Source organism: Varroa destructor, unplaced genomic scaffold (genome assembly GCF_002443255.2).
Source record: "Varroa destructor unplaced genomic scaffold, Vdes_3.0 BEIS01000006.1, whole genome shotgun sequence".
Classification (NCBI taxonomy): domain Eukaryota; kingdom Metazoa; phylum Arthropoda; class Arachnida; order Mesostigmata; family Varroidae; genus Varroa; species Varroa destructor.
The window spans coordinates 19438778-19463135 of record NW_019211459.1 but is presented as its reverse complement, the minus strand read 5'-3'; the positions used below and the strand labels follow the sequence as shown (position 1 = coordinate 19463135).

General features: G+C 41.8%; 3 protein-coding genes across 7 annotated transcripts in view; all 3 read right to left on the bottom strand.

The window, feature by feature from the left end:
• Positions 1-3907, bottom strand: part of LOC111252623 (uncharacterized) — a 28267-nt gene extending 24360 nt beyond the window's left edge. Inside the window, exon 1 of the mRNA XM_022810823.2 lies at positions 164-3907. Within this exon, the coding sequence (XP_022666558.1) occupies positions 164-529 (366 nt within the window). The 5' untranslated portion in view covers positions 530-3907. The remainder of the gene's footprint in view (positions 1-163) is intronic.
• A 1114-nt stretch (positions 3908-5021) lies between these two features.
• Positions 5022-24358, bottom strand: part of LOC111252772 (uncharacterized) — a 43841-nt gene continuing 24504 nt past the window's right edge. For 2 of the 5 annotated variants that reach the window (XM_022811181.2, XM_086993774.1), the window contains exons 8-27: positions 24265-24352; positions 23850-24108; positions 17032-17227; positions 16571-16739; positions 14855-14929; positions 14494-14676; positions 14147-14315; positions 13716-13875; positions 13455-13556; positions 13196-13235; positions 10614-12947; positions 9889-10092; positions 9453-9641; positions 8822-9045; positions 8483-8611; positions 8143-8264; positions 7938-8017; positions 7446-7673; positions 7051-7200; positions 5022-6849 (exon numbers count right to left, since the gene is read on the bottom strand). In XM_022811181.2, coding sequence (XP_022666916.1) covers positions 6731-6849; positions 7051-7200; positions 7446-7673; positions 7938-8017; positions 8143-8264; positions 8483-8611; positions 8822-9045; positions 9453-9641; positions 9889-10092; positions 10614-12947; positions 13196-13235; positions 13455-13556; positions 13716-13875; positions 14147-14315; positions 14494-14676; positions 14855-14929; positions 16571-16739; positions 17032-17227; positions 23850-24108; positions 24265-24352 — 5220 coding nt within the window. In that variant the 3' untranslated portion in view covers positions 5022-6730. Of the gene's footprint in view, positions 6931-7050; positions 7201-7445; positions 7674-7937; positions 8018-8142; positions 8265-8482; positions 8612-8821; positions 9046-9452; positions 9642-9888; positions 10093-10613; positions 12948-13195; positions 13236-13454; positions 13557-13715; positions 13876-14146; positions 14316-14493; positions 14677-14854; positions 14930-16570; positions 16740-17031; positions 17228-23849; positions 24109-24264; positions 24353-24358 lie in introns of all 5 variants that reach the window. The other 3 variants (XM_086993773.1, XM_086993772.1, XM_022811184.2) reach the window with 3 other exon arrangements.
• Positions 20486-21630, bottom strand: LOC147754959 (mitochondrial pyruvate carrier 2-like). Its single transcript, XM_086993785.1, has one exon. The coding sequence runs from the start codon at positions 21478-21480 to the stop codon at positions 21103-21105; it is 378 nt and encodes a 125-aa protein (XP_086849911.1). The 5' UTR covers positions 21481-21630; the 3' UTR covers positions 20486-21102.

The window sequence follows — 24358 nt, the reverse complement described above, 5'->3', positions numbered from 1 at the left end:
GTTAAACAAAAAAAATCTCTTGGAACTAGTAGTGATGCTTTGCAGAGACACATGCACACTATGCATTTTTAAACACTCAGAAATATGATGATAATAATTATTATTATTATTATCACTGCAGTTAATTAAGTGAACGAAGAATAAGCGTTTGTTAAAAACGTACCGCATTTTGTGGTCCCGAACTGGTCGAACTTGGTGGACCCGTGGGTGCCGTAACATACTCGTTGAAGAATCCTGAGAGTAAAGTGGTGGTGGCCATGTCAGTGCTAGGCGCAACAGTCTGTTGAAGTTGCTGCCCGCCGCTAGTCAGTGGGGGCAAAGTTATGCCGGATCCAGGACCTACCCCCATAGGGTGCAGGCCACCCCCAGGCTGAAGCGATACGGCTATCGACGACGCCGACATTAAGCTGTTATTGTTGTTGTTGTTGTTACTACTATTGTTGTTGTTGTTGTTGTTGTTTGAGATAGTGGATATAGGCTGTAGGGGCGGTAAAGGTGGCAGATCCATGGGAGTGCCAAGACGATGCATGGCAAGCAGCTATCGGCTAGCTACTGACACCTACACTTTTGCTTTCGCCAGCTAAGTCGGAGGCCGGGTAACGGCCAGCCGCCTGCGGTCAGCAACACAGGACAACCCCACCCTGCATGGGGACGGCCCGCTTGCTAGAGAGAGATTTGTGAACGAGTCCTCTTTTGTTGAAAAGAGTGAGGCTAAATAGATCAAAGATACTGCTTCAGTTCTAGGTTTGAAAGAAACAAACTTCCTTTTGGAAGTGAAACAAAGCCGCAATGTCGAGCCTGGCGTCAGCAGGTTAAAAAGGCAATAACGGCAATGTTCACCGTACAAACACGAACCCAACATGGGCTAAAATAACGGGAAGCAGTAATATAATAGCAGAAGTGCACGATGGGCTTCGAGACCGCTAGTGTTTGGATTATAACGCGGGCTATGACTCGTTGCGATGGCTTGTTTTATCGTCAAGCTCTTAGCGGCATTTAAAATGTTTCATGCTAAAAATTCTCACATGCATTTTGTATATTATCGCACACAAGATAGGAGTTTAAGTAGAACAAAAAGTAAATCCAGGTAGACTGTCGGTTCATAGCAATTTACAATTTCAAACACTAAGAGTTTATCGTTGTGTTCTTTTGTCGCTCATTTCCTTTACCTCAACACACTTTAATACACACACATTGATCCTGGCAATATCGTGTTGCGGTTCCAGACCTATGGCAAGATGAATATTTTTCTCGAACTTCTTCACGATGATGTATGATACTTCCAGCCGAAAACGAACTACAATCTGTGAATTACCCTTGTCTAACTGATTTTACCCGCCGTCTACTCAGCGACTAATTTCCAATTAACGACAGTTCTACATTGTATCGTCAGCTATTAAGCCACGAAATGTCGTGCATCCACAATGCTTCAAGTTTTCAGGTATTAAAGGCGACAGGTAACCAAATCCAACTAAGACTTCAATCAACTTTAAGCTACCATTTTTATTCGTCGGAGACTAGGCTCCGTAACCGTATTTTCTTTCACGCGGATATACACTTTTATCAAACACTTCTATTCTTTTCGTCTGTCCACGTCCACTTGTATTATTCCATTGGCGATCGCACCTATCTCGTGTGGCAGCCCCCGCTGCTGCCGTTAGCTCCAAGCACCATTGTTTCAATGTGCACGACCAGCATCACCGCCAGTATTGCTATTCAATGGCAGTAGATCGCACTTCGGGGGTATTCCTGGCTCATTGTCTGCTTGTCTGTCCAACTCGCTAGCTTCGCGAACCTCACTATCAGCGACACACTACGAGCTTCCCGCGCTGTGCCGCGCCGCGCCGCTTGCACTTGTTTTGTGTTGGCTCGGGGGTTGTTGTTGGCTGTTGGGTCGCTGTTCGCTGGGCTGATGTTGGTTGAACGATGAGGCGAGTTGAGGAGGACTGAAGCCGCTGGCTTCGTTAAGCTTCGTGCGTCGTTACAATATTCGCCTTTCTCACTATCCGTCTGAGCCGTAGTCGCGACTGGGGCCGCTGTCGGTGTCGTTATTGTTGTCGTGGCTCTTGTTGTTGTTGTTGCTGCTGCTGCTCCCGTCGTCGTCGTTGTTCTCACTACGACCGCTTCGTCTGCTGCTGCTGCTGCTGCTGCTAGTGTCGCTCACGCAGTAGCAGCAGCGGCTGCAAAAGGCGGCTATCTCCTACCGTTCTTTGCCAGCAATGGCTGCATAGCAAACGGACTCGTTGAGCGACACGGTCGTTTCCCTCTTCCCCTTGTGTTGAGGAATTTCGAAGGATCTTTAGAGAAAAAGAGCCTTAAAGGACTAGCCAGCCAGTTCCTCTTCCTGATGAGTTGTATTTGGTGCTGTGGTGGGCCAAAAACGCAAGGTAAAATCGTCAGCGGTAACAACAGCGTCGAGCGCCAGCGGCTCAGCTCACGGCGCACACACTGGCGAAAAAAGGACCACAGACACGGGGCCGGGTCGCCAGGCACAGCGGCACTCGAACGGGCCGCTGCCAAGCACAGAGCTAGTAAATGTGGTCGCCGTCAGTGTCGTAGTAGCTAGCAGCACGCGAGACGACGGACGGTTGGCGAAACGAACAGAGGGAAAGAGTCTGACACTCCGATAGAAAGAGGGAGAAAGTGAAAGAACGAGCACAACATGAACAGCAACTCCTTCTCGCTCAATTCGGCTTTCGCACTCGTTCACCCGCCGTAGTGCGTTGCTTGTGCGATGCTGCGAGCACCGGAGCACCTCCCGCTGAAGTGGAGAGGAGGAAGAGGAGGAGGCGGACGACGATGCTAACGACAACCACAACCGGCTGCTGTTGCTGGAAGAGCGGGAGGAAGAGCAAAATAAGAGAGGGCGCCACGGCCGACGAGTACACACAGTACGCCGCGCCGCCATAAGACGCTCTACCGGTAGAAATAGGCGCTGAGAGAAAGAGAAGGTGAGCTGCACGTTTGGCGGACTAGGGCCCACCAAAACCCGCGCACTTTGACTGAAACTATACTAGGTACAATGACTGAAGGTAGATGTAGGCCAAGTGTAAGCAAAGCGACCGTGCGAGGTTGCCTACCCGTTTGTAGTGTTAGGATGCTCAGAAGTTGAAAAACTGTTATGGGAAATAATGGCACGGAAGGATATGTGGCGACGAGGAGTTGCCAATGGGAATTGGAACTGCGTGGAAAAAACAAAAAAGTTTCATGAGCCGGGATATATACACATATAGACATTGGTAGAAACGTATACGAATCCGACAGGATGGAATACCGGAGCTGGCGGGCACGTTGCTTCATCGGCTGCTTCGAAGCGCCTCGCGTTCAGGCAAGGCGAATGATCAGAGGTTCTTAAACGCCGACTGTCGGAAAAATGGTTGGGGGTGGTTGGCCTGTATAGAACAAAGACCATGAAGAATTCGTAGGTTTAAAAAGCGGGAGAAAAGCAACCCCAAATAAAAGCAGTAGCTATACTCGAGCACAAATACTCCAGTCACCTACACCTGTCTAGATTGTCAACGTGCCTGTTGCGCAGCAATCTGGCTGTAAATTTAAGCCAATGTTTGTCGTTCACAAGGGTGGCATTCGTGAATACGTGATGACCTGCTTCAAGTCCTGCAGCTAGTTCTAACCACTAAGTTTATTTGGAAGAATGTCGAAAAGGCAGGTTATAATTCGGAGTTAAAACACACTGTCACTACGTTACAGACGAGCTGCATATACCTTTGACTGAATTGTTCATGGCTGGCTGTATAAGAATTAAATTTTAGATATTTTTTTCAAATCGTCTCAAAAAGCAACCTAGATTTTTTGTTTTCTAGAAAAAGAATCGAAACAGTGTTGCATCGTATATTGGCATTTCCGATTAAAACAGACTTTCGATCCTCCAAACCTTGACCCGTTATTCGCGCTGTCGCTTTCAGCAAGCTCCTTTAAACAACTCCAGCTCTACTTTCAGAAAAACTTCTCGTAAAAATATCACGCAAATAACGACAAATGAAAAAAAAAACCGAAAACGACAGCGTAAACCGTAACTCAAAAAGACACCTTTGAGTTGCGGGGCGGGAGAATGTCGAAGAAACCGTTGTGGGGGGCCTACAAAGGTGTGTGTCTGTGTATGGGGTTCTTTTAGAGAAGGGAATTAAAGGGAGAGAACTCTTGGGCGAAGAATCTCTGTTGGGAAGCTACTCTATTGGTGGCCACGATGGTACAGCAACGACGACGACGGCAACAATTTTTGGATGTAATGATAGAGTTTGTTGTTTGCTCAAGCAACGTGCGTCCTATTTAGTATTCGTGGTAGCTTGAATATTGCATGAGCGGTGCATTTCGTCTGGCAACCCTGGGCCTGAAGCGGAGAGGGCGGTGCAGGCGGTGGGGTTCTTAAAGGAAAGGGTCGCAGAGTATAAGCGGCAGATTGATCAACCATCGCATCAGGTGGGACGCGTTTCGGAAACGTTGTCGAATCGAAACTTGGTTTTTAGCATGTGCTCGTTGCTCATCAATAAAATAAGACAGTGGAAATAGCAAAACGACAGGTCAACATGACAAGCCAAATATTTCAGCTAGTTACGGAACTGGCTTATGGCAATTATATAAAGGGAAATAAATCATTAATATGCCGATCGTATAGCTCGTTCGTCACTGCATAGACATTTGCATTTTATTCAGGTTTTCATAACATGTTTTGATGGTTTCGCTCATATCCAATATTGAAAAGTATTGTTTGATCCCAGCGAAAAATCTGAACTAGCATCTGCAAGGTGAGTTAAAGACTGCTGGCTGCTTTTCTTGCTAGCTTTTTCTCCCTTGAGACGAATGTATTAAACTACTCTATAAATATTCCAAGCACAGAGTAAGCGGAAGCACTTCGGATATCACTTACGTTCGAGTATGTCAATACCGAGCCATTGTATGCTAACACACACTTTTTCAACGTGCGATTATTTTTGACGGTCGTGCTATCAGGTTTTCGAAGACCATCTGTGCTTCGTATCCAAAAAATATAAAAAATATATATATATATATGTTTAAGCATATTGCATATTTTATTGATTTTGCTTCGGTAGTAAAAAGGAAATGCAAGTCCCCGCCGTAATCATACCTAGCAATGTATAATACCGGTCAACCAAGTTGCTGCGGTGCGTTTCATTCCTTTATATATATATATATATATTTACCATTATTCGGCTATATCTCGCTTGAGCTCCCTGTTTACCCAAGGCGTCATTATCAAATGTACAAATGTCAGTAAACTAGTAATTATTACTACTAATTTTAAAATAAATAGTACTGTAAAACACGCATCAGCAGCGAATCGTGCCTGCCGTTTTAAATGAGAGTTTTCCTAGCTAGAGGTTTATCATTTTTGACCAGATTAGAGACATGTAGATGGTAATTAACTCTTCAAGCAATGGATCAAGGGCGTTATACTAGGTTTATAAGTGTTAGTACGAGAAGTCTGATAGTCACACTTAAGGTCGCAGTGGATTAAACCCGAACCGTCCATATATGTCCTAAGCTAGGCAATACAGCATGTTCCTCTCGCTACTTCGACTGGAAGTCCATTCTTACCCCTTACCTAACCTGTGCTTCATTTTTTTTGATTTAACTACGAAAACAGGTAGTTGCTTATTCACCCTTTCCTTTTTGCCCCTACATGCTGCATGATTCTACAGTGTTATCTCACGCCTTTCGGGTCAATTTATCATGCACTAATTGGTGTTCGCGACATAACTTACGCTAATTAACATTTCATTTATAATAGCTTCAATAAATCGTTGTTTTTAGTTTCCATGTCATTTGTGTGTTTTTCGGTATTGTTTACGTGTCTGGTACATGTTTCTGTCTATGTGCATAACAATTTTCGAAATCAGCATTTTGTGTAAATAATGTATAGTATATTTCGATAATATGATCTATTATATATATGTATAGCTGCTATCGTTTCACCCGTGTATAATACAACGGGCACCCCGTCCTTTTATGACCGGACCAGTCTAGATCGTTTGTGATGTCGTATTCCAATTCAATCGGAACACAGTTCGTATCTATCTTTGTTGTTACCTAGACAATATACAGTGTTAACACAGTTTACTATTTACATGTACAATTGATCTGTTAATCTCAGAAACCAGCAATACATGCTACTGCTAATAAATATATACGATAGCAAGGTCGAATCCGGCAAACATCACACCTAGGTTACAAGAAAATAAGAACTATAAAAATATTACAAGTATTATATTATAAGTAACCTTGCAAACTTTTCCGCAACTCGTCGCCAACTTAAGACCTTAAAAATTTCGGCTCTTTTAGCCAGACCTACATAGATCATGATCGTCGTCAACATTTGTGAGCGAGCTTAGCCATCCTAGGCTCAAGAAGGATTTGTGCTATTTAGCATACCTTGGATTGAAGTTTTGTAGGCTTGTGCTGGTACACGATACTCTCGATAATTTTCCACCGACTTCCAAAATTGTTAGATTAAATATAGAAATCGGGTCGAAGCGAAACAAAGGATATTTAGTACGTTTTGTTGAAACCGTCTTGAAAAAGATGCCCCAACCTCGATCCGTTCTCTCTGCAGTTGAGAAATTCGGTTGGATTTAGAAGTTTAACGGCTATTGCAGGACCGATGACGGCTCGTCGCAAGGTCATGGATACGTGGTTCATCTGTTCCATATAATTTGATGCAGGACACACGAGGCTTCACTGGTTACGTCTCACTCTATCGACAAGTCTGGATACAATGTACACCGATTGCGGTACAGGTACAGACCTTACAATGCTCGGTTAACTCGGTAACGACTTCATTAACGCGATAGAATTTGCCGTAGATGTTGCAACCTAAACAGAAGCGGAGTTAGGCAGATTGCTGTTACGCGTGTGAAGATCGCGCGAATTCAATCAGTAAAGAAAGCTGATTTGCTGAAACCACATAGAATATCCAGGACCGTTACCTCGCTATGCTAGTCCGGTATATAATCAGTTGATCCTTAACAAATAAGATTGATAAGCGTTTTCAGTTGGTCACTTGTCATCACTAACCAGATACTTTGACGAGGTTCCAAGCACCATTTAAAGTTAGCAGAGGCTGTAATTTTTGCCCACCATCGAGGTCAATGTCACTTGGCCGTGAGATTGATGCCGTGGAGCTCGGCATCACAGTTGTAAACACATTCTCGTCACGAAGGGCAGCTGTTGCACATAGGAAACATCTTGAGATTAGATAATTGTTATATTTGGAAGAAAACTATATAATGAAGCTTAGATGTGTCATAATTACTATGCACTTTAACCTCATTTGCGTTTAGCAGACGTTTAGCTCGCATACAACTGCTCCTTTCCACTAAATCTAACAGGAACCCTTGCTGAATTAAATATTGGATGATTATTGCTAACTCTTAATCTAGGTATCGTCGATTTTGCGGAAGAAAACCAACCCGGTGTAGGTGTTCTTAGGCTTGAAGAGCTGGTTATACTATGTGACGCGTGCCTGTCCCTGTTGAAGTCTGACAGCCGGTTTGTTGACAAAGCAGAAGCTTGTGGTGGGTCTTTTTTGAAGAACGATCGAATAAACGGAATGTCTGTAATAGCTGAAAACACACCTCCCCCACTTCCCCCACTGTTGCTTGATGGAGTCGCGGCAGTAGTCGTTGTTGACACAGTACCTATGTGCACAGGACGAAAATATATACCTCCTTCTAATAATAATTGTATAATTTATCAGAAACTGATTTCCATAGGACTAATAAGAATTGAAAAAGTCTTTTATCCCCATAACTTTTCCATCATCACCAGAGAACAAACTATCTTACCACTATTGTGAAGCATGTTACTAGGCCGATGCATAACACGCAGCTAGGCACGCGATAAACGGCTATTCATTAACGCTGGGAACTAACAAAGCTAGAGAAACTGTAAAGTTAACCTACTTGATGCATGTTGAAATAATGCAAGGGTCGCTGTAGGCATTGTCGTGAATTCGCCACTTCCTGGAAGCTTATTACTGAACCTGGAATGTTATAATAAAATATGTTTCTGTAAATACAACAACAATTCTTAACAGAGCATCCAAAACACTTCGCAATAGCATTTAAGTACGACCTTGATCCGTAAGGTCAATGGTGAATGACTCACGTATTTGATGTGGCAGAAATCTCGTTTTCTAAGGACAGAGCCGTCTGCCTTGTGACACTTGACGGGCTGCTAACTTTTGGCGAAACATCCACTGACGTAGGCGACGTGATTGTACTGGCCATCTTAAAATGAAAATAAAGAATTACATTCTGTCAGTAAAAAATTTCCAGTCATTGTTATTTTTCAACGACCACAAGATGCGTCCTGCAGGACATGGCAGAAGCATGGAACATGCCTTATTTTTGGAAACTCGGTTAATGTGAAAGTTATTGAAAAAAACTTTCTTTATTTAAAGGGTTAATCTTAGATACGGTTTTTCAAGATAGTTGAGTGTAAATACCTGCTGGGGGGAGGGTGTGGAACGCGGAGGCGGGGTGTCCCGTCTAGGTCCTGGAAAGAACGGATTGTACGACGGCGACGGGAGGGGACGGGTTTTCTTCCAGTTGGATGAACCTCCACGACGAAGTCCCTAAAAACAGAGGGCGGCTGGGCTTTAGTTCCAGATCAGTCTAAATGAGAAAATACTTTGTCGAAAATAAAAATATTTTGGTAACTAAAATATCTCTAAATTGGTGCATTCGAATTCTGAGTTGCTAGTAGCTGGTTTGGCAAGTTGGCAGAATAACTTGAAAGCCAATATGTTTTTTTCAAACGTGTTTTCAAGACGAAATTACCGTACCTGTTGCGACATCGTGGAGGAAGAGCGTTCGTGGTTGCTACTGCCTTTGCTCGAACTGCTTTGGTAAGTTGAATGTTGATGAAGTAAAAGCAAGCGCTGATCTCCTTGAGGTGCCATCAAAATGTCAATGTGCGGCACGAATTTCGGGTGATTGGGCTGATGAAAGCCGTCGTCTAAGGTTGAGCCTGGCATCACTGACGGAGGAAGGGTTACCGATTCGGGTCCTATCGAATTAAAAGGAAAGTCATTGACAAAGCCAACCAAGAGATAGTATGTTTCTGAGTGGTTAGTTTTTAACCATGATGACCAAGAACACTATAATTCACACAGCTGATATCGAACTGGGGTCCTAGGGTATCTGCCGCATATACCAGTCATTAGGTAGGTATCCTTCTAATTATGTTTAGATAAATAATGTCCTTTGACAGAATTTAGACATTATGTTACAGCAAATCGTTTTGCAAGCACGAAAAAATGAGTCGCAAAATAATCGACTTCCGGAATTATATTATATCTGGTATTGTGTAATAGCATTCACTTGTATACGTGTCGATGAACGTCGGAGTATTTGGCTGCGAAATTTACGAGCAGACGATCGGCTATTGAATAATAAACAATGTACAATACTTACTGCAAGTGTAACGCGGACAGCAGGATCCCGGTAGAGGTTCGGCACGACAATCGGATCCGGGAGGAGGCGGACAGCGCCGCACTGCACAGAGTTCTTCGCCGAAGTAGCAACGACATAGTTCGCATGCGTCGGTTTTCGGAATAACTTCACCATCGGCGTATGTAACTCCGCCGATAAAACAATTCGAGCCTATGAAGGATCGAATGATACGCTTTTAAAGGCGAAAGCCGAAGTAATAGTAACAATACTGATAGCAATATGCAGACAGAAAAGCACAGAAAAATCTTCAGTCAGCAATCACATAATTTATCGTAGAGATATCGCAGACAGCTGAAAAACGTCTCCACAGAGGATTTAAAGCAAACGTTGGCTAATATGAATGAGTTGGGATACTATTACCGTCAGACCGATCAGCGACATTTTCATTTCAAAGTACCTTTTTTCAATGATGTTGTTTTTTTGTTATTCTGAGGCTGGCTGGTCGATTTCTTTTTGCCGGATGCGCTTCCAGATAGCACTAACAGAGGATTGGCAATTGGCCTAAATACGGCATCATCCGCCAAGAAAGGCACTACACGTTGTCCTCCGTTTCCGACGCTTAAAGGCCCTATTGGACTTTTGGCAATCACACCGGCGGTTACTGCCAAACAAAATTTGAGTACGAGTGAGGATTGATAAGTAAAGAACAAAGACCTTACATCGTGATATCAGTAAACTCCCTATTTAGGAAGATAACTATTACTACCTAGAGTAATTACCGCAAACGGAAATATGCAGTTTCTGTATGGCGTACAAAAATTTAGGATCCTGTCTAAGGCGGCTGGAGGACATAAAAAATGTTAACTCTGCATAATATTCGGAATGATAATAGTAAAGTCAATATAAATAAATATCTTAGATAAAATGTTGAATGCTGCAATTTATCAGATAGGTTGGGGCACTCATTTTACCGTCTGCAGTGACAACAAGCCATAGCAAATTATCAGTAAAACTTTGCATCTGCCATGTTCCGCTAAGTCCCTCAAATATATATATATATATATGTATTGTTTTTTTAATTTTCTCTTTTTTATTTATTTATTTTTCAGCTTAAATAAATGTATTATGACAATATGTAATCGCTATTATGCCGGCGATTACCATTCACTAACGCCTTCATACCGTGTTGTCTATTGAATCCAGCTGGCTTCGAAGTCACACTGCTCGCTGTTGTAGCTTCCGTCGTCTCTTTTACTGAAAACCTTGTGCTCAAAGTAGTTTCAGTAGTGCTTGGTCCTTGAGTAACATTGCCAATAGTAACATTCGCACTCGGTGGAGTCGGGCGGTGTGACGTCGATTGAGTGTGAGTTCGCCCTCTGTTTGTAAAGTTCAACAGAGGGTCATCGATATAATATAGCTGTGGAGAACCTCCGTCATGTCGATCCTGCTTTTGTGGTTGATGATAGTGATATGACTGTTTATGGGGGAGTCGAACTTCATTGGCGTGCTGCTCAAAGTTCGGTATAGGATGTGCTGTCACCGGAATGGGTATTGGACTTGAAAACTGGTTCAACTGGGGCTCACCTATTACGGGCCGATGCGAATCGAATTCTACTGCAGATGGGGGGTGCAACGGCGGCCTTTGGTATCGCTTCTCCAAATTAGAAGGATTCACTGTCGATGGGGATGTGGCACTGTTCGGTGTTAGCGAGGAAATTTGTGGGGAAATCTGGGTCGAACTCGTGGGTTCCCTGCGGTTACCCATTGCCAAGCCGCTCAAGAGCAGAGTTGAGAATAATTTCACGCCTTCAGCGAAATCAATCCTACCGCTATTTGATGCGTGCGTCGATGATCCAATTGCACCGTTACCAAGGGAGGAAGAAGTAGCTCCTATAGCATTGTCCTTTCGCCTATGTTTTTCGATGTGATCCTTGATTAGCTGATTAAGTTGTTGTGAGTCTATGGATTCAACCTCGTGGCCAAGGTCTCGGTAGACGATACTGGCCGTTGTCGATGTGGGCTGTCCTAATGGTTCTAAATGCTCGGCCTGACTGCTCATCTGTAAAGTTGTAATTTGAATCGGCTTTGTAGATTTAGTCATTGTCGTGCTTGCGCTTGTTGTCTTCTTAAAGTCATGTTGTAATGGGTCTTGAGTACGAAGTCTGTACTTGCTATTGATAATGTCGGAGGGAGTGCTCGTACTGGACGATGCCTCACTTTCCCTGCCCGTTGCGTACTGTATCTCGGCTTTAAGCAGATTTGAAGGTGCGGACTTAATGAAACCAGGAGTAATTGTGACATCATCACTCTGTTTTTTAGTAAGTTTCACTGTTACCTCTGACTCGGTCGGTGTCAGATGCTCTTCGTGATGCCGCCTTTGTTGCAGTGTGAAGACGTGTCCACTCGGCCTTGGCAGTTCAGTGGTTGTGCGCGTTGCTGATGGCGTAACCCATGGTGACGATGGTCCTTCGTTAAAGTCGGTATTTTCTTGGATCGCATCTAAAACTAGGGACGCATGTGGGGGCAGCTGTGTTGTCGTGATAAAACGCCGAAGCGTTAGGTCCTGATCGAATGCAGGGCCTTTGGCGGTGGTGATCCTGCTTTCCGGTGTCAGCTTTCCCGAGTTGTACGCCACAGTCATATGAGATCCGAGATCGACGGCAAATGTAGATTTTTTGCTATTTGACGTTCGTGAACGTTTCGCATCAACGTCAACTGGATACTCCGTGTATGTGGCCAGTGTGGGGAACGAGTCTTCTTTGAGATCAATGGATTCTGTCGTTATTGCGCCGCCAATATTTATATCTGACCCTGTGATATTTTCACTACTGCCTTCCGCCGCAATTGTTGTTCCATGACGGTCACTAATCTTCAATATATCACCGCTTTTTCCGATGAAAATACTTTGCACCCTTGCTAAGGCGGGACTTGACGCCTCGGAAAGATACGCGGGTACGGTATATTTCGGTACCTCAGTGGTGTACAATACTCGTTTTAGCGGTGTGGTATACTGCGACTGAGGTAGGATTTCAGTGTCGCCCGTAAGGATTGGCCTAATAGTGGGGGCTTTATCGCGATGGCCGGGAATACGATCTACCTTTTCCTCGGCAACATATATAGGCTGATGTTGATGTAAAAGTAAGTTGTCCGGGCTCTGATTATCCGCCTTCGTTCGGAAATCGATCAAGTCAAGATTGAGTACCAAATGATTGTTCTTTGTCACCTTTGCTAATGAACCCTCATTTATGCCGTGTGATGGGTTCGTACGTCGACTTTCCTTACTAATCGTTTGATGCTCCGGGGCAAACTTGATCAATGTGTTCAAACTGATCGGAGAAGCTTCGGTCGCTGTTGTTATTTGCAGAGGATCCGTCGAAGCAGCCTCGGTGCTTGTTAACGGCTCTTTCGAGGACACCGCCAACTTCTCAGCGGTGAATGAATGTATCTGCTCGGCTGTATCGATGGTACGGTTTGACTCTAAAAGAACTTCGGGCGTATAGAATAAACTGAGTGTATCTGAAAACGACATTGTAGGGTTAATGTATAATCTGTTCCTGTGTGCTAGAATCCACTGTGCTAGATAGTCTCTCAAGATACGCTTATCTAATAAATATGAAAAGTAATATATATCTAAAAAAGAATAAGAACGCAACCGGCATCGCCGTGATCGCCTACTGTTTAAATGATAGCCTATATCTTATTTTCTAACTAAGATAATAATCAAACCAAATAAAGTGTTTGTTCTGGACGAAGTGGCTACTGACCATTGCTTGAGGGGTCAAGGTGACTAGCATCGACGTTAACCTGTGCAAAAACAGTAATGATCGTTCCTTCAGTTGCTAATACGAGAATCATTCTAGTGAACAGAAAATTGAAGAAGGAATTTTTATGGTTCTACGTACTTACGTTTTTATAGTATACACGCGAGGAACATTCAAATTGAACACATAATTTTCCTTACTGCTTGAATTATACGGTCTTACGTTCGCGTGCTCACTCAACCGGTTGTAATAGCATTCTTACTTTGTTTGAGGCAAGTTTCCATTCGTGCAGTTCCTGGCTAGAATTAATGTTTGGCTTTTTCTCCAGTTGAACTTCAGATGGGAGCAATCGTTTGTTTTTTTCCTGGGTAGAGAATCGATGTTTTTAGCATGATTTTATTATAATTCCTTCTTGCATTCATATATAACGGGTCTATACACTTCAATCAAGTTGGTATACATATGTTGTTGTGATATCCGTGAGATCATTGATGTACGTTCGCGAATTCAAGCTCCTGCGTACCTGATCATTAGGATTTAGAGATTGGCTGCTGCCTTTAGAAGATGAAAACGTTTTTTCAGTGCGATTGTCGCTCTCCTTTACTATAGAAGAGGCTTCATTTGATAGGTCAGTAGCTTCTTGAGACCGAAATGACTCGGTTGATGAAGTCGGCGTGGCGGAACTGTTTTAGCAGAGACGTTAAACATTATTAGCTAGATATCTTGTGTCATTCGAAAGCGGCTCACAATGCTATTTATATCGCGTAAGATGCTATTCTATTGTAATGTAACAATGTAAAGGGCCGCTGTGGATTGTAATATAGGTTATTTTGTTCGAAGAACGTAAACCTCTGGGCAATTTTAGTCTGATTAACATTTGAAAACAAATTGGAATTGGATGAGAGAAGCCTACAATCGTTATTCAACATGCGAAACCATTTCATCTGTATTTACCTGAACGAGGACGTTCTTTCTTGATCCTTCGATAAGATTTCCGTAACATTCGGCAGAAATGCATCGTCTTCAAGTTTACGAAACAAGTGTGTTTCTTTGAACGAACCGGGCCTGGGGTCCGGTATGATCTTCAATTGCTCTGTTTCGTTTTGTGTGTTACGGATTGTGTCTGTTCAAGCAAAGTATAAAACAGTATTCAGTGTTTACTACTGAATTATTGGGCTTTTCGGATAAACCTTTTCATTACATTAATTAAGATCAACGGTACCGGGATACGATTTGCTGGCTCAAGGGCATAAATGTAGTATTTCGATTCAATCCAAATCGAAAATTGCTAGCTTAATTACCGCAAATGTACTCAATAGGACAGCAGTGTCCAGGAGGGGTGACGCCTACACATTCAGGAGCTGCAAGAGGACACTCAACAGGCGAACAAACAAGACCCTCCGGCGAACAGATGCAAGTACGACATGGCTCTTTAGTAGATAAAACAGTACCGATCGCAGATACACGACCGTTTTGAAGACACCCTTAAATATTAAATGTACGGTATTGATTTACGTTAGATTACCTAACAATGAACATGCATTATGTGGGCACACTGTCTAGATCTGTATTTTATAAAGACTACACCTCTACTGATAACGACGTTCTTACATAATCTGAACGCGTTCCAGCAGAAACACTGTGTAGGTGTACTCGTCTCACCTGCGATAGGAACGGGCACCTGTTGAGCGCCGATAATCGGGGCTGTTGTCGTAGCTGAACCTTCAGTTAAAATAGCTGAAAAATCAATAAAAGAATGCTTGTAAAACGATGCTTGATAATAGTTGCAGTTAGTCTAGTAACACTGTGAACTGCCCCATTTTTGTTATCCGAACACCGATGTTAGGTGCCAAATAAAGTCATGTATTAATAACGTTGGCCACCTATCTTGACGAGCAAAATCATGCTTACACAAGGATACTACTCGAGACTGTATATTCATTCGACTGCTAGATCGGTTGAATAAATGTATTCATAACAATGGTTCTTGTTCACCTCCGTCAGACCCTTCGACAGCCGACGCATTCCGCTTTCCGCTGCAATTGTACGCTGCTGGACAACAATCGTTTGGATGAGCGTAACGTGGGGTGCAGCCTGGAACTCGAAGGGCACAGCGTGGCCTTACACAGCGCCTCCGGCCCCGCAAGCAATAGCAGAAAGAACATCCTTGAAAGATGATATTCGAAGTTAAGTTGGCGTCACCGTTCGCAGTACGGCGAGGTGGTAGCATGGCCGAACCTTCCATGAACCAGGCACCGTCCGAATGGCACGCTGTTGAAGTGCAATGAATGACCAAGATGGTCGGGGGACACGGAACATCAGGCGCCGGCGGAGGTGGTGCAGATGGATTGAGCAGCAATCAGATAGGCACAAGCGAATAACGCATGCAGCAAAAGACGCAATTTAAACAAATGCATGAATTAAAATTTTCATAGATGAAACTTTGCAAGATGGCCATACCACATATGGTGCTCGTGGCTCGAAGAAGACAGACGTATAAGAAAAAGATTGGGATCAAAATATGTCGGGAGTGTAACATTCGGATTCGATGTTCCTTGTACATAGCATACGAGGATGAGAATATAACACTTTTGTTTCCATTTCTACTGCTCTGTCAAAATGTCAATAAGTCCAGCTGGGAATTCGCAAGCAATACCGGCACTAACTTTTGTGCTTCAGGCAAAATAAGCAAACCTTCATGTTCTTTGCATTGTGCTTATTATTAATACATGCAGGGTGAAGGCCTTTATGCAGCGCCGTATCTTATATACTGATTGGTTCGATGTTCATAAGGAGACTGATTCAATGGATCCTCATTTTTTTTAAAGCAACAAAGGCAGACCTATGCAATAGCGATACATGCAATTAAGGCCAAAGCAAAAGCTATGAGCAATATAGATTCGCATCCAGTGGGATCGTGCGAGTTCAATTCATTTAGTCGACCGACGTTCGGCGTAAACCCCAAATGCTTCAAGGCTTTCGATGGCCATTATTCGCACCACGTATCATAGATGAGCTCCGAGATAGCTTATTAATAACTTTGCCTTGATTTCCTATCACTATTTGTTCCGATAATTTATAGTTTTCAAAGCTTTTATCTCTAAACAAGGTTCGGGAAAGGCAGCAAAAGTAGCGCACTGTAACAATTTCAATGGCTGACTTTTTATAAGTTTAGGTTTTTTTACAATTAAAAAAATCTATGGTAACATGGTGGTGTAATATGGTGGACCGAAACCACTTTCTACGGATAAAGTGTTAATAAAAATCATACACTCGAACTTGTTTCGAAAGACCAGACCTACAGACTTTGACTGCAGCTAAAGTAGGCCTTGTGAGCACATTTAATTAAATGTCACGGAACTCGTTATGATGACGCACCTCCAGGAATCGACCTATTTTGAAGGGCTGCTTCAACGTCGGAAATAGATGTGAGCTCAAGAGATGATGTAACGACCAAAGGACTATCGTCGCGAGGCGCGACAGCCGATGCCACGGACCATTGAGAGGTACCGTTTTGATCGGTGTCTTGTGCCCAGTCCGATGCCATCTGAAACGTTATATAACTTGATTATCTTAATAATAAGGTTGGTTAGAATTTCGTGTAGTTGCATAATATTTGCCAACGTTTCGTGGCATTTTGTGTGGAGTAATTCTTAAGCTCAATCAATTCAATGATTATAACTATGAAAGTGTTGTGCTTAGTTACAGTAATCCTCTCATTATAACCCAACAAGTCGTGTAATATATGTAACAACGAAAGTTGGTAGAGCAATAGAGCTAGCTATGAGCAAACCAGCTTCTGTAAATCGTCTTATATAACGGTACACAAAGATACGCACCACTGTTACTAGGTGCTCATCAATGAGGGTATCGAAATCACGGGGTGTCGTTGTGTCGTCCGAAGCAGTTCTTAGAAGCGATTGTGAACTATCTCCTGTATTAGACGTATCCGAAGTTGAAGTTTCCTCACTGCTTCCGGCTACATGTGAAGTTGTTGGCAATTTATCCTGGCTTTCTTGTTTGTTGTCATTTTCACTAATCAAGGTGAACGAGGTAAGCAAAACACTTGTGATTTCAATGACTATTCACTTTATTTTATAATAGAACAATCCTTACATATATATATATATATATATATATATATATATATATATATAAACAGCCAGCTATTCTACATCGAAGTATAAATGATGAGTACATAACCTTACGTAGTCCATTCAATGAGAATATAAGTAAAACTATTGGCAGTCTTTAGCTGCAATGAATCGGTGACTGAATTTGGTGACGATAAAAATTACTTTGGGATCTGGTTCGGCACGAGTAGTAGGTTGGATTATTTGTAACTTGTCATTGATCTTGGTTCATTTTTTGATTTAGAAAATAAAGTAACAAAGGAGCACAATGATTAAATAAACCAAAAGCTAACTGTCAAAATCATTCAATTTTGCTGAAGTGAAATAGATTCCTTAAGCACTGCCGCGTTGTGAACCGGAAATTTCGTATAATATTTGGCATTTTCAGGCAGGCGAGAGGACCCAGTATGATGACACAAATTACCAGTTTCATTTGCTAGCACGGGCCTTACTGGGGTGGGTTCATTTGTCAAGTTCCCTTCAAAACGGTTCCCGAAGTGTAAATGATATCTAATATTTATACCTGGTTAGCACCATTTTGCAACTTTCTCATTTACGGCTTCGTTGAATCTTTTACATCGAACAAACGGTACCACCTAATCGTTCTTTTTTATTATTTATTACTGTAATTGTGCAAGACACAGCGTTAACTGTTGCTTTCATATTTTCGTTGTAACATGTATGTGAGGTATGGCTCTATTAGCGTAGACGTAGAAACCGATGTGTATATTTTTTTTAATCAATCTAGATATTATTCGTAGGCTTGAATATTATTTTATATGATCTAATTATTTCATTAAATGTGTGATTTATTTACATATTTATCGTAAAAATTAGCAAAAAAATACTTAGTTATTGTAGTAAAGAACGTTTACTTCTTTTAGGAACCACCGTAGCACGTCAGCCATCAGCGTTTTAACTTGAAAGATAAATTTTATTATTTTTCATGTTTATTTTAATTTACAATTGAGTAAATACTATTTAAATGTTTCTTTATCATATTAAGATTTGAGCATTGTAAATTCTGTTATTTGACATTCCTTCTTTTCTGTATGTATATAGTTATAGGGACACCATAATTCACAGTATTTCTAGGTACAGTTCTTATTTAGTTCGTGGTAATTGTCGATTGTATGGTGTAGATAATAAAAGCTATGGGCTGTGTATCTATAATAGTTACGACACTTTTAGATATATTCATTAGTGACTACTTACCGCTTTCATATACTTGACGTTAACCTTAACAAATGTTCACAAGCTGTTAATATCTCGATGCATGGGGTAATGCGTGCTTTCTGCGAATGGACTAGCTAGTTCTTTGTTGACCGGCTAATACCTACAGTATTTTTCGGAAAGCCGTTCGATTCTTTCGATGGATCAAAAATTTAATTTTTGTCGGTACAGCTGGATACAACACGTTACCGTTGGTGCTATCTTCACCTGAACAAAATACGATGCCATTTTCGACAAGAACCGTTTTTGACTTTCTTTTCGAAACGCCAGAGGTAAAAAAATTCGTGAGCTCTGGTTTTCCATGCGTGCTTCGAACGATTTCACGCTTGACATCAATGTGACTCCCAAATAGATGAGTCTGACAAAATGTGGTCATTTAAAGAGAAAGCATCCGACCTTTTTCACCGTAAATCACACCGTTAATTTCACCCTTTCTGTACTCCGTGTGTTCAGTATTTCAATACATCGTTCAATATTTGTGACGTAAAAGGCCAAATTCGATTAGCGCTTATTGCAGGTAAAGTCGGTTGCTAATATACAGCGTAAAATCATCCACGTACATAATGATCTTAATTTACTAATAATTGTTGTTAATTCCTGTGGGAAATTGGCGACCAGTGACGCGGCTAACAATGAGCCAAAATTGTATAAACTGAACAAAATCGCTCGTTTGGATAAAAGCTCGGTTTCTGGTGACTCTGTCAATATGATCGTATTGGATTGCAGTACCATATTAAAGGATTATTAGGATCTTTATCGGTACTTCAAAAAATATCAAATTTTGGAGTGCCTAAGTTCACGAGGCAGAACCAAATGCAACGTGCAAAACTATGAATAGACTATACGTAAATTACCCTTTCCCTATGTTCTCTCAACATTATCGAAAAATGTGAAGCACAGGGATAAGGTAAACCGCTTCATTCGTCCGACGGTTTTTTTTTCGACATGTTTGTTATAGAACTAGAGTTTGCTAAAACTCTATTTACACGGCAATGATGTATGCCCGTTACCCTTCAATCATAATGTGGTTACCTCACGCACCTTGCCAATACGTGAGCGACCCCATAACATATGCACACCGACTTATGCTGCCAACAGCATAGAAGCTTAATATGATAGAAGCGCTCGATTCCAGGCTTCGATGAAGACAATCGTATATATTCTTTCGAAAGCAAACACCCATAGGACTTCAACAGTTCCTTTGCATGATTTTTTGTACATCTTCCCGGTGGTGAGTAGGAGACTGTCTACATGCTGTAGAACGCTTAGCCCGTCATTAACGCTAAATTGCTCGTAATGTGAATGTATCGATTCGTACCGTCTATCCCTTGTGTATATCGCTGACTATATATGAGTAGTTTTAAAAGCACGGCGGCAGGAAAACACGTACAGGAAGATGAAACACATTGATGCAGCAGTAATATGGCTATGCGACGCCAGCGACAGTTGACATAATAGTTGAAAAAGCGTCTTCTCTTTAGCTAATTGTAAGCTCTTATCTTTTATTTATGATACGTCGCATCATTCATTTTCAAAAATCTCAGTCTTTTTCAAGTCCTACGATCGTATATATGTAGAACACTTCATAGGACTAAGATTTTTTTAAAAATGTCCCGTGCATTTAAAAAAAGCGGGGTTTTGTATTAACTATCCTGCTATTTAGCTATTCAAATTGTACAGATCATGTTTCTCGGTTTGCGTTATTACGATCGATGAAATGAAAGCAAGCCTGAGCATATACCTGGTATTTCCTACAAAATTTTCCTCGCATCTAACAGTTGGTGATGCAGCTTGAACAAGGATTTAAATATAACGAAATAACTTGCTTTTAACAGATATCCTCATTGCTTTCGGATTCAACTTAGTTAAGAACTAACTTTTGCATGGACAATAGCCGCGATTAAACACTACAGTATAGAAATAGGCCTTTTTTCATTCACTAAACGGCAGATTTTATTTATTTTTCTAGTATCGGTAACATATACAATAACCAAAAAGCAGCAGTTAAGCAATACAAAGTTGTTTACGTGTCCACAGAACATGTTTTCGGTCCTCCGCTTGAACATACTCCTGTGAGGCACGACGATAGGAAACTTTATGGGTATGATACATCGTTCGGCAATTTGTTTTATACGTTGTGATCTATTGTGCCATTGAAAGAAATCTGAGTTGATATTACAAAGTATATCGTGTTTTAAACGTTGAAGAATTTAAAACGTTACCTTATTATTAACTGATTCGGAAATATATTTCGCCACTATGTCGTAACCTTCAATCTGTCTTATCATCTGACAGGTCAAATTGTTTTTGTGAAACGCCTACGTCCGCGGACATAGCAGTCTCTACGCTCTTTAGAATCTTACGTGTCCTTACATGACACTTTGTCACTCGTCATTTATTCAACAGCGCCAGCGACGCTCTCGTAGAAGTTTTCCTTTTCCGGGAAGGATCGAATACATCCAACACTTCGCTCTTGGAACTAGTTGGAGTTGAATGTTTCGTTGCCATAGAAAATTTCTTTACTATATCATGCCGTAGTATTATTCAGACGTTTTTTTGTTCGAGACCTGGCAGCTCCTTTCGCTTCTGACGGTAGTTCATGATTCTAAAAAGCTGATAAAGGCCAGTAGCAGCGACAAAGAGGTTGACTGAGAAAAGCGAATAGTTCTTCGGCTTAATCACCAATGAGTATCTGCTCCAGATAAGGCCCGTGGCAGCAAGAGCGGTGCTTTGTGTAGCTGATAACTTTTCAGCAGGCCGTTTTAGGTCGCCTAGACCGGCAATCACTAAACACCATTTGAATAGTGGTGCCCAGAAAAACACTGTCTTTGGGCCTGCAGGATGCTCCCAGAGTGGCCGGAATTTGGCAGGCACATACGGGTCAACTCGTCCTACCAACGCGCGATATGCAGCACTTGCCATAACGTAGCGTTATGCTACGGCAACCCTAGTTATATACCAGACAAGGCCGCTACGCAATTGCGGCTGCAGGTGGTGATATAACGGGTAACCTTATTCATACGACTGGCTGGAAAGTCATCCGCACCGAGCGAGGGGTTCGCAATCATAATAATAACAACAACGACGACAGTGGCGGAGAAGGCTAGGAGTATTCAAATTAACTGTTGGCGCCAAGCGGAACAACATCGTAGATTCGATGTAGACTGCCGTGTATCAGTCGTCTAAACATACCCTAATGGCTAGTTATAAATATATTGTGCATAAAATTTCATTGAAAATCCATCCGTTTTTCTTGCCAAGAGCTTAATAAAATTGATCTTGGGTGGGGAAGGGTCATAAAAGAGAGGGTTGAATATGATAAAGGGTAATATCGAAGCACTCCTTTCAGAATTGTCATGCGTGCGAGAAATTATCACAAATTTCTTTATTTGCAAATAATGAAAAATTGGATTTTGATAGGTGTGAAAGCCGCTTTAAACGAACGTTAGATTAAGAAGAAAAGGCTTTTAGGTACAGGTCTCATTCACGTTTATGATGATTTCGCAAGTAGCAGGCAAAGATCATTGTTCTCCTTTGCCGCGCGCAAACTTTATCTAATAAGCAGGACACAAATGTTTCATTGTTTGTTCATTGTCCTAATGGCTAGCCATAAATATATGGAATTCGATGGATTTTGAAGACCCTCTTATTTTTTCTATCACAAACTTCGTAAGGTTAATTCAGTCACGAGAACATTTTTTTTACCCTGAACTTTTTTTGCTATGAACATTGCAAGCAAAATGCAACGTATCAGGTGCGATACTAATGTTTGCTTGCCAGGTAGTAAATCGTAGGTGAATCTAATCCTAGTAACATAATAATAAGCCGGTTTTTCTGGGCCAATCATCTGGGCCACTATGGGAAAAATCTACAGGGGTCCTGAAAATATTGGACGGGTTCGCCGTCCTTGGCGATAACACACTGTTTATTGTTAAAGCAATCAACTGGGAATTTTAAAAGCACAGAAGCCAGTTTGACTCGCAGAATGACGTATCATAAGGTTTTTCAATATCTTTGTATGTTCTGTCAGTGGTAATTTGTTTGTCAGCTGAGAGCTGGGAACATATGGTAGCGTAGATTCGAGACACATTTTATTCAGAACCAGCTGTCTAAATAATGGTTAACGAGTGAAATACTGGACGTAAAGCTCGAAAAATTTACTTTTCGTTTATCATGCTCGTAGAGCTGGAAAGGAGGGCGCTCTGTATGCAACGCGCTCACAACAACGCATCTGGACCTTCAGTTTTACCACACTTTTCGCAAGTCCAAAATTTATACTCGTAACTTGCATTTTTAAGCATTTTACAAAGTAACAAACGAAACTATATGCGTGACGTATAGTTTGACGTTTAGCGACTAAGATATTCTCTCCACAGGGTAGATCTTTCTGCCTAAGAAAAATTTGCCAATAAGATGTGACAACCGGGAAACCTAACGGAACGTGTCTACAAGAGGTTGTCTACGGTAGCGACGTAGACAGAAAAATTCTACCTTAAAGCGGAAATTTAGCTTCCTAGGGAAATTATCTTTGTCTTGTTAGAATAGCTGGTACCCGCGTGTGCATATTGACCAAGCGGGTTGAGAGAACACTATACGGCGGCCCCGCAACAGTGTAAGACCATGCCTAACATCAGCAATTTTAGATTCGGAAGAAATAGACTTCTTGTGTCGGTAGTTCAGTTGATTAGCCGTTTTTAGGGCTCCGGCATGAAGTACAGTTGGAAATAAGAACAGATTTAAAGTTCCTGGGAATTGCTTACGTTTAAAACCTGCAGGATCTTCATGATGAGTACGTTCTATGTGTAGCTAGTACCATCCAAACTATGTGACAATAAGCAATGCCCAAAGTCGCATACGGTGCTCCTAATACTGGTGATGGTTCTTCAGCTATTAACGCCGTGTGCTTTCAATTAAACCAACTGTACAAGAAGAAACCTTGAGAGCTCTGGTTGCAGAATAGAAGGCCGTACCTTCAGAGATTTCGGACGCTACTCTAAGAACCCTAAACATTTGGAAGTGAATTTAACGGCCGGGAAGCGAATTTGATTAACTTCATAATACTGTCGCTTATCGGACATGGTAATCTTCAAAGTTACCTCTTAGAAATTGACGAGATCTTATCGAGCGTATGGGGACACTGTGATTGGAGCCTCGAAGACAGTATTATTGTTATTATTATTATTATCGAGTTAAAGTACCTGGACAGTTTGAGTGTGTAAGATTAGCTGGCCGGTATTTAACGTTACTTGCTAAGATCAAGATGTGCTGAATAAAAGTACACGACAACGTACCTGGAGATTGTTGTATTCATTCCAGTGGAAGCTGGTTCTTGTGCGTCATAGAAGAGTTGAATTGTCGCGGGTAGTGACACCGACGACTTTTGCGGGGTAGCCGTGAATGGCGTTTGTTCGCCACTATGACCAATGGCATTGCGTGACTCATCAATATCCTCCGATGAAGAATTATTAGTAGTGCCTTCATCATCACCATAATCGTCGTCCTTGCTCCTATTTGTCGATTGGTCATCGTCTGAGGCAGTATTTTCATTATCTGCGAAAATGTATAAAGAAGAAATGTTTATATCTAGACAAAAGAAGTTTTTCCTTCCCTTTTTTTTCTTTTTTTTTTTTTTCTATGACAACGTTTTTAAAAACCTAGGAAAATATCTGCTAGTGAAGGATCGCTATTATCTCGCGAAGAATTTACCTTTGTTACAGAGAACTGTAGGACAACATTGATGGGCCTCACGAGCCGAGAAGCATCCTTCAGGAACCATCGTTACTGCAGGACACACCTGTTG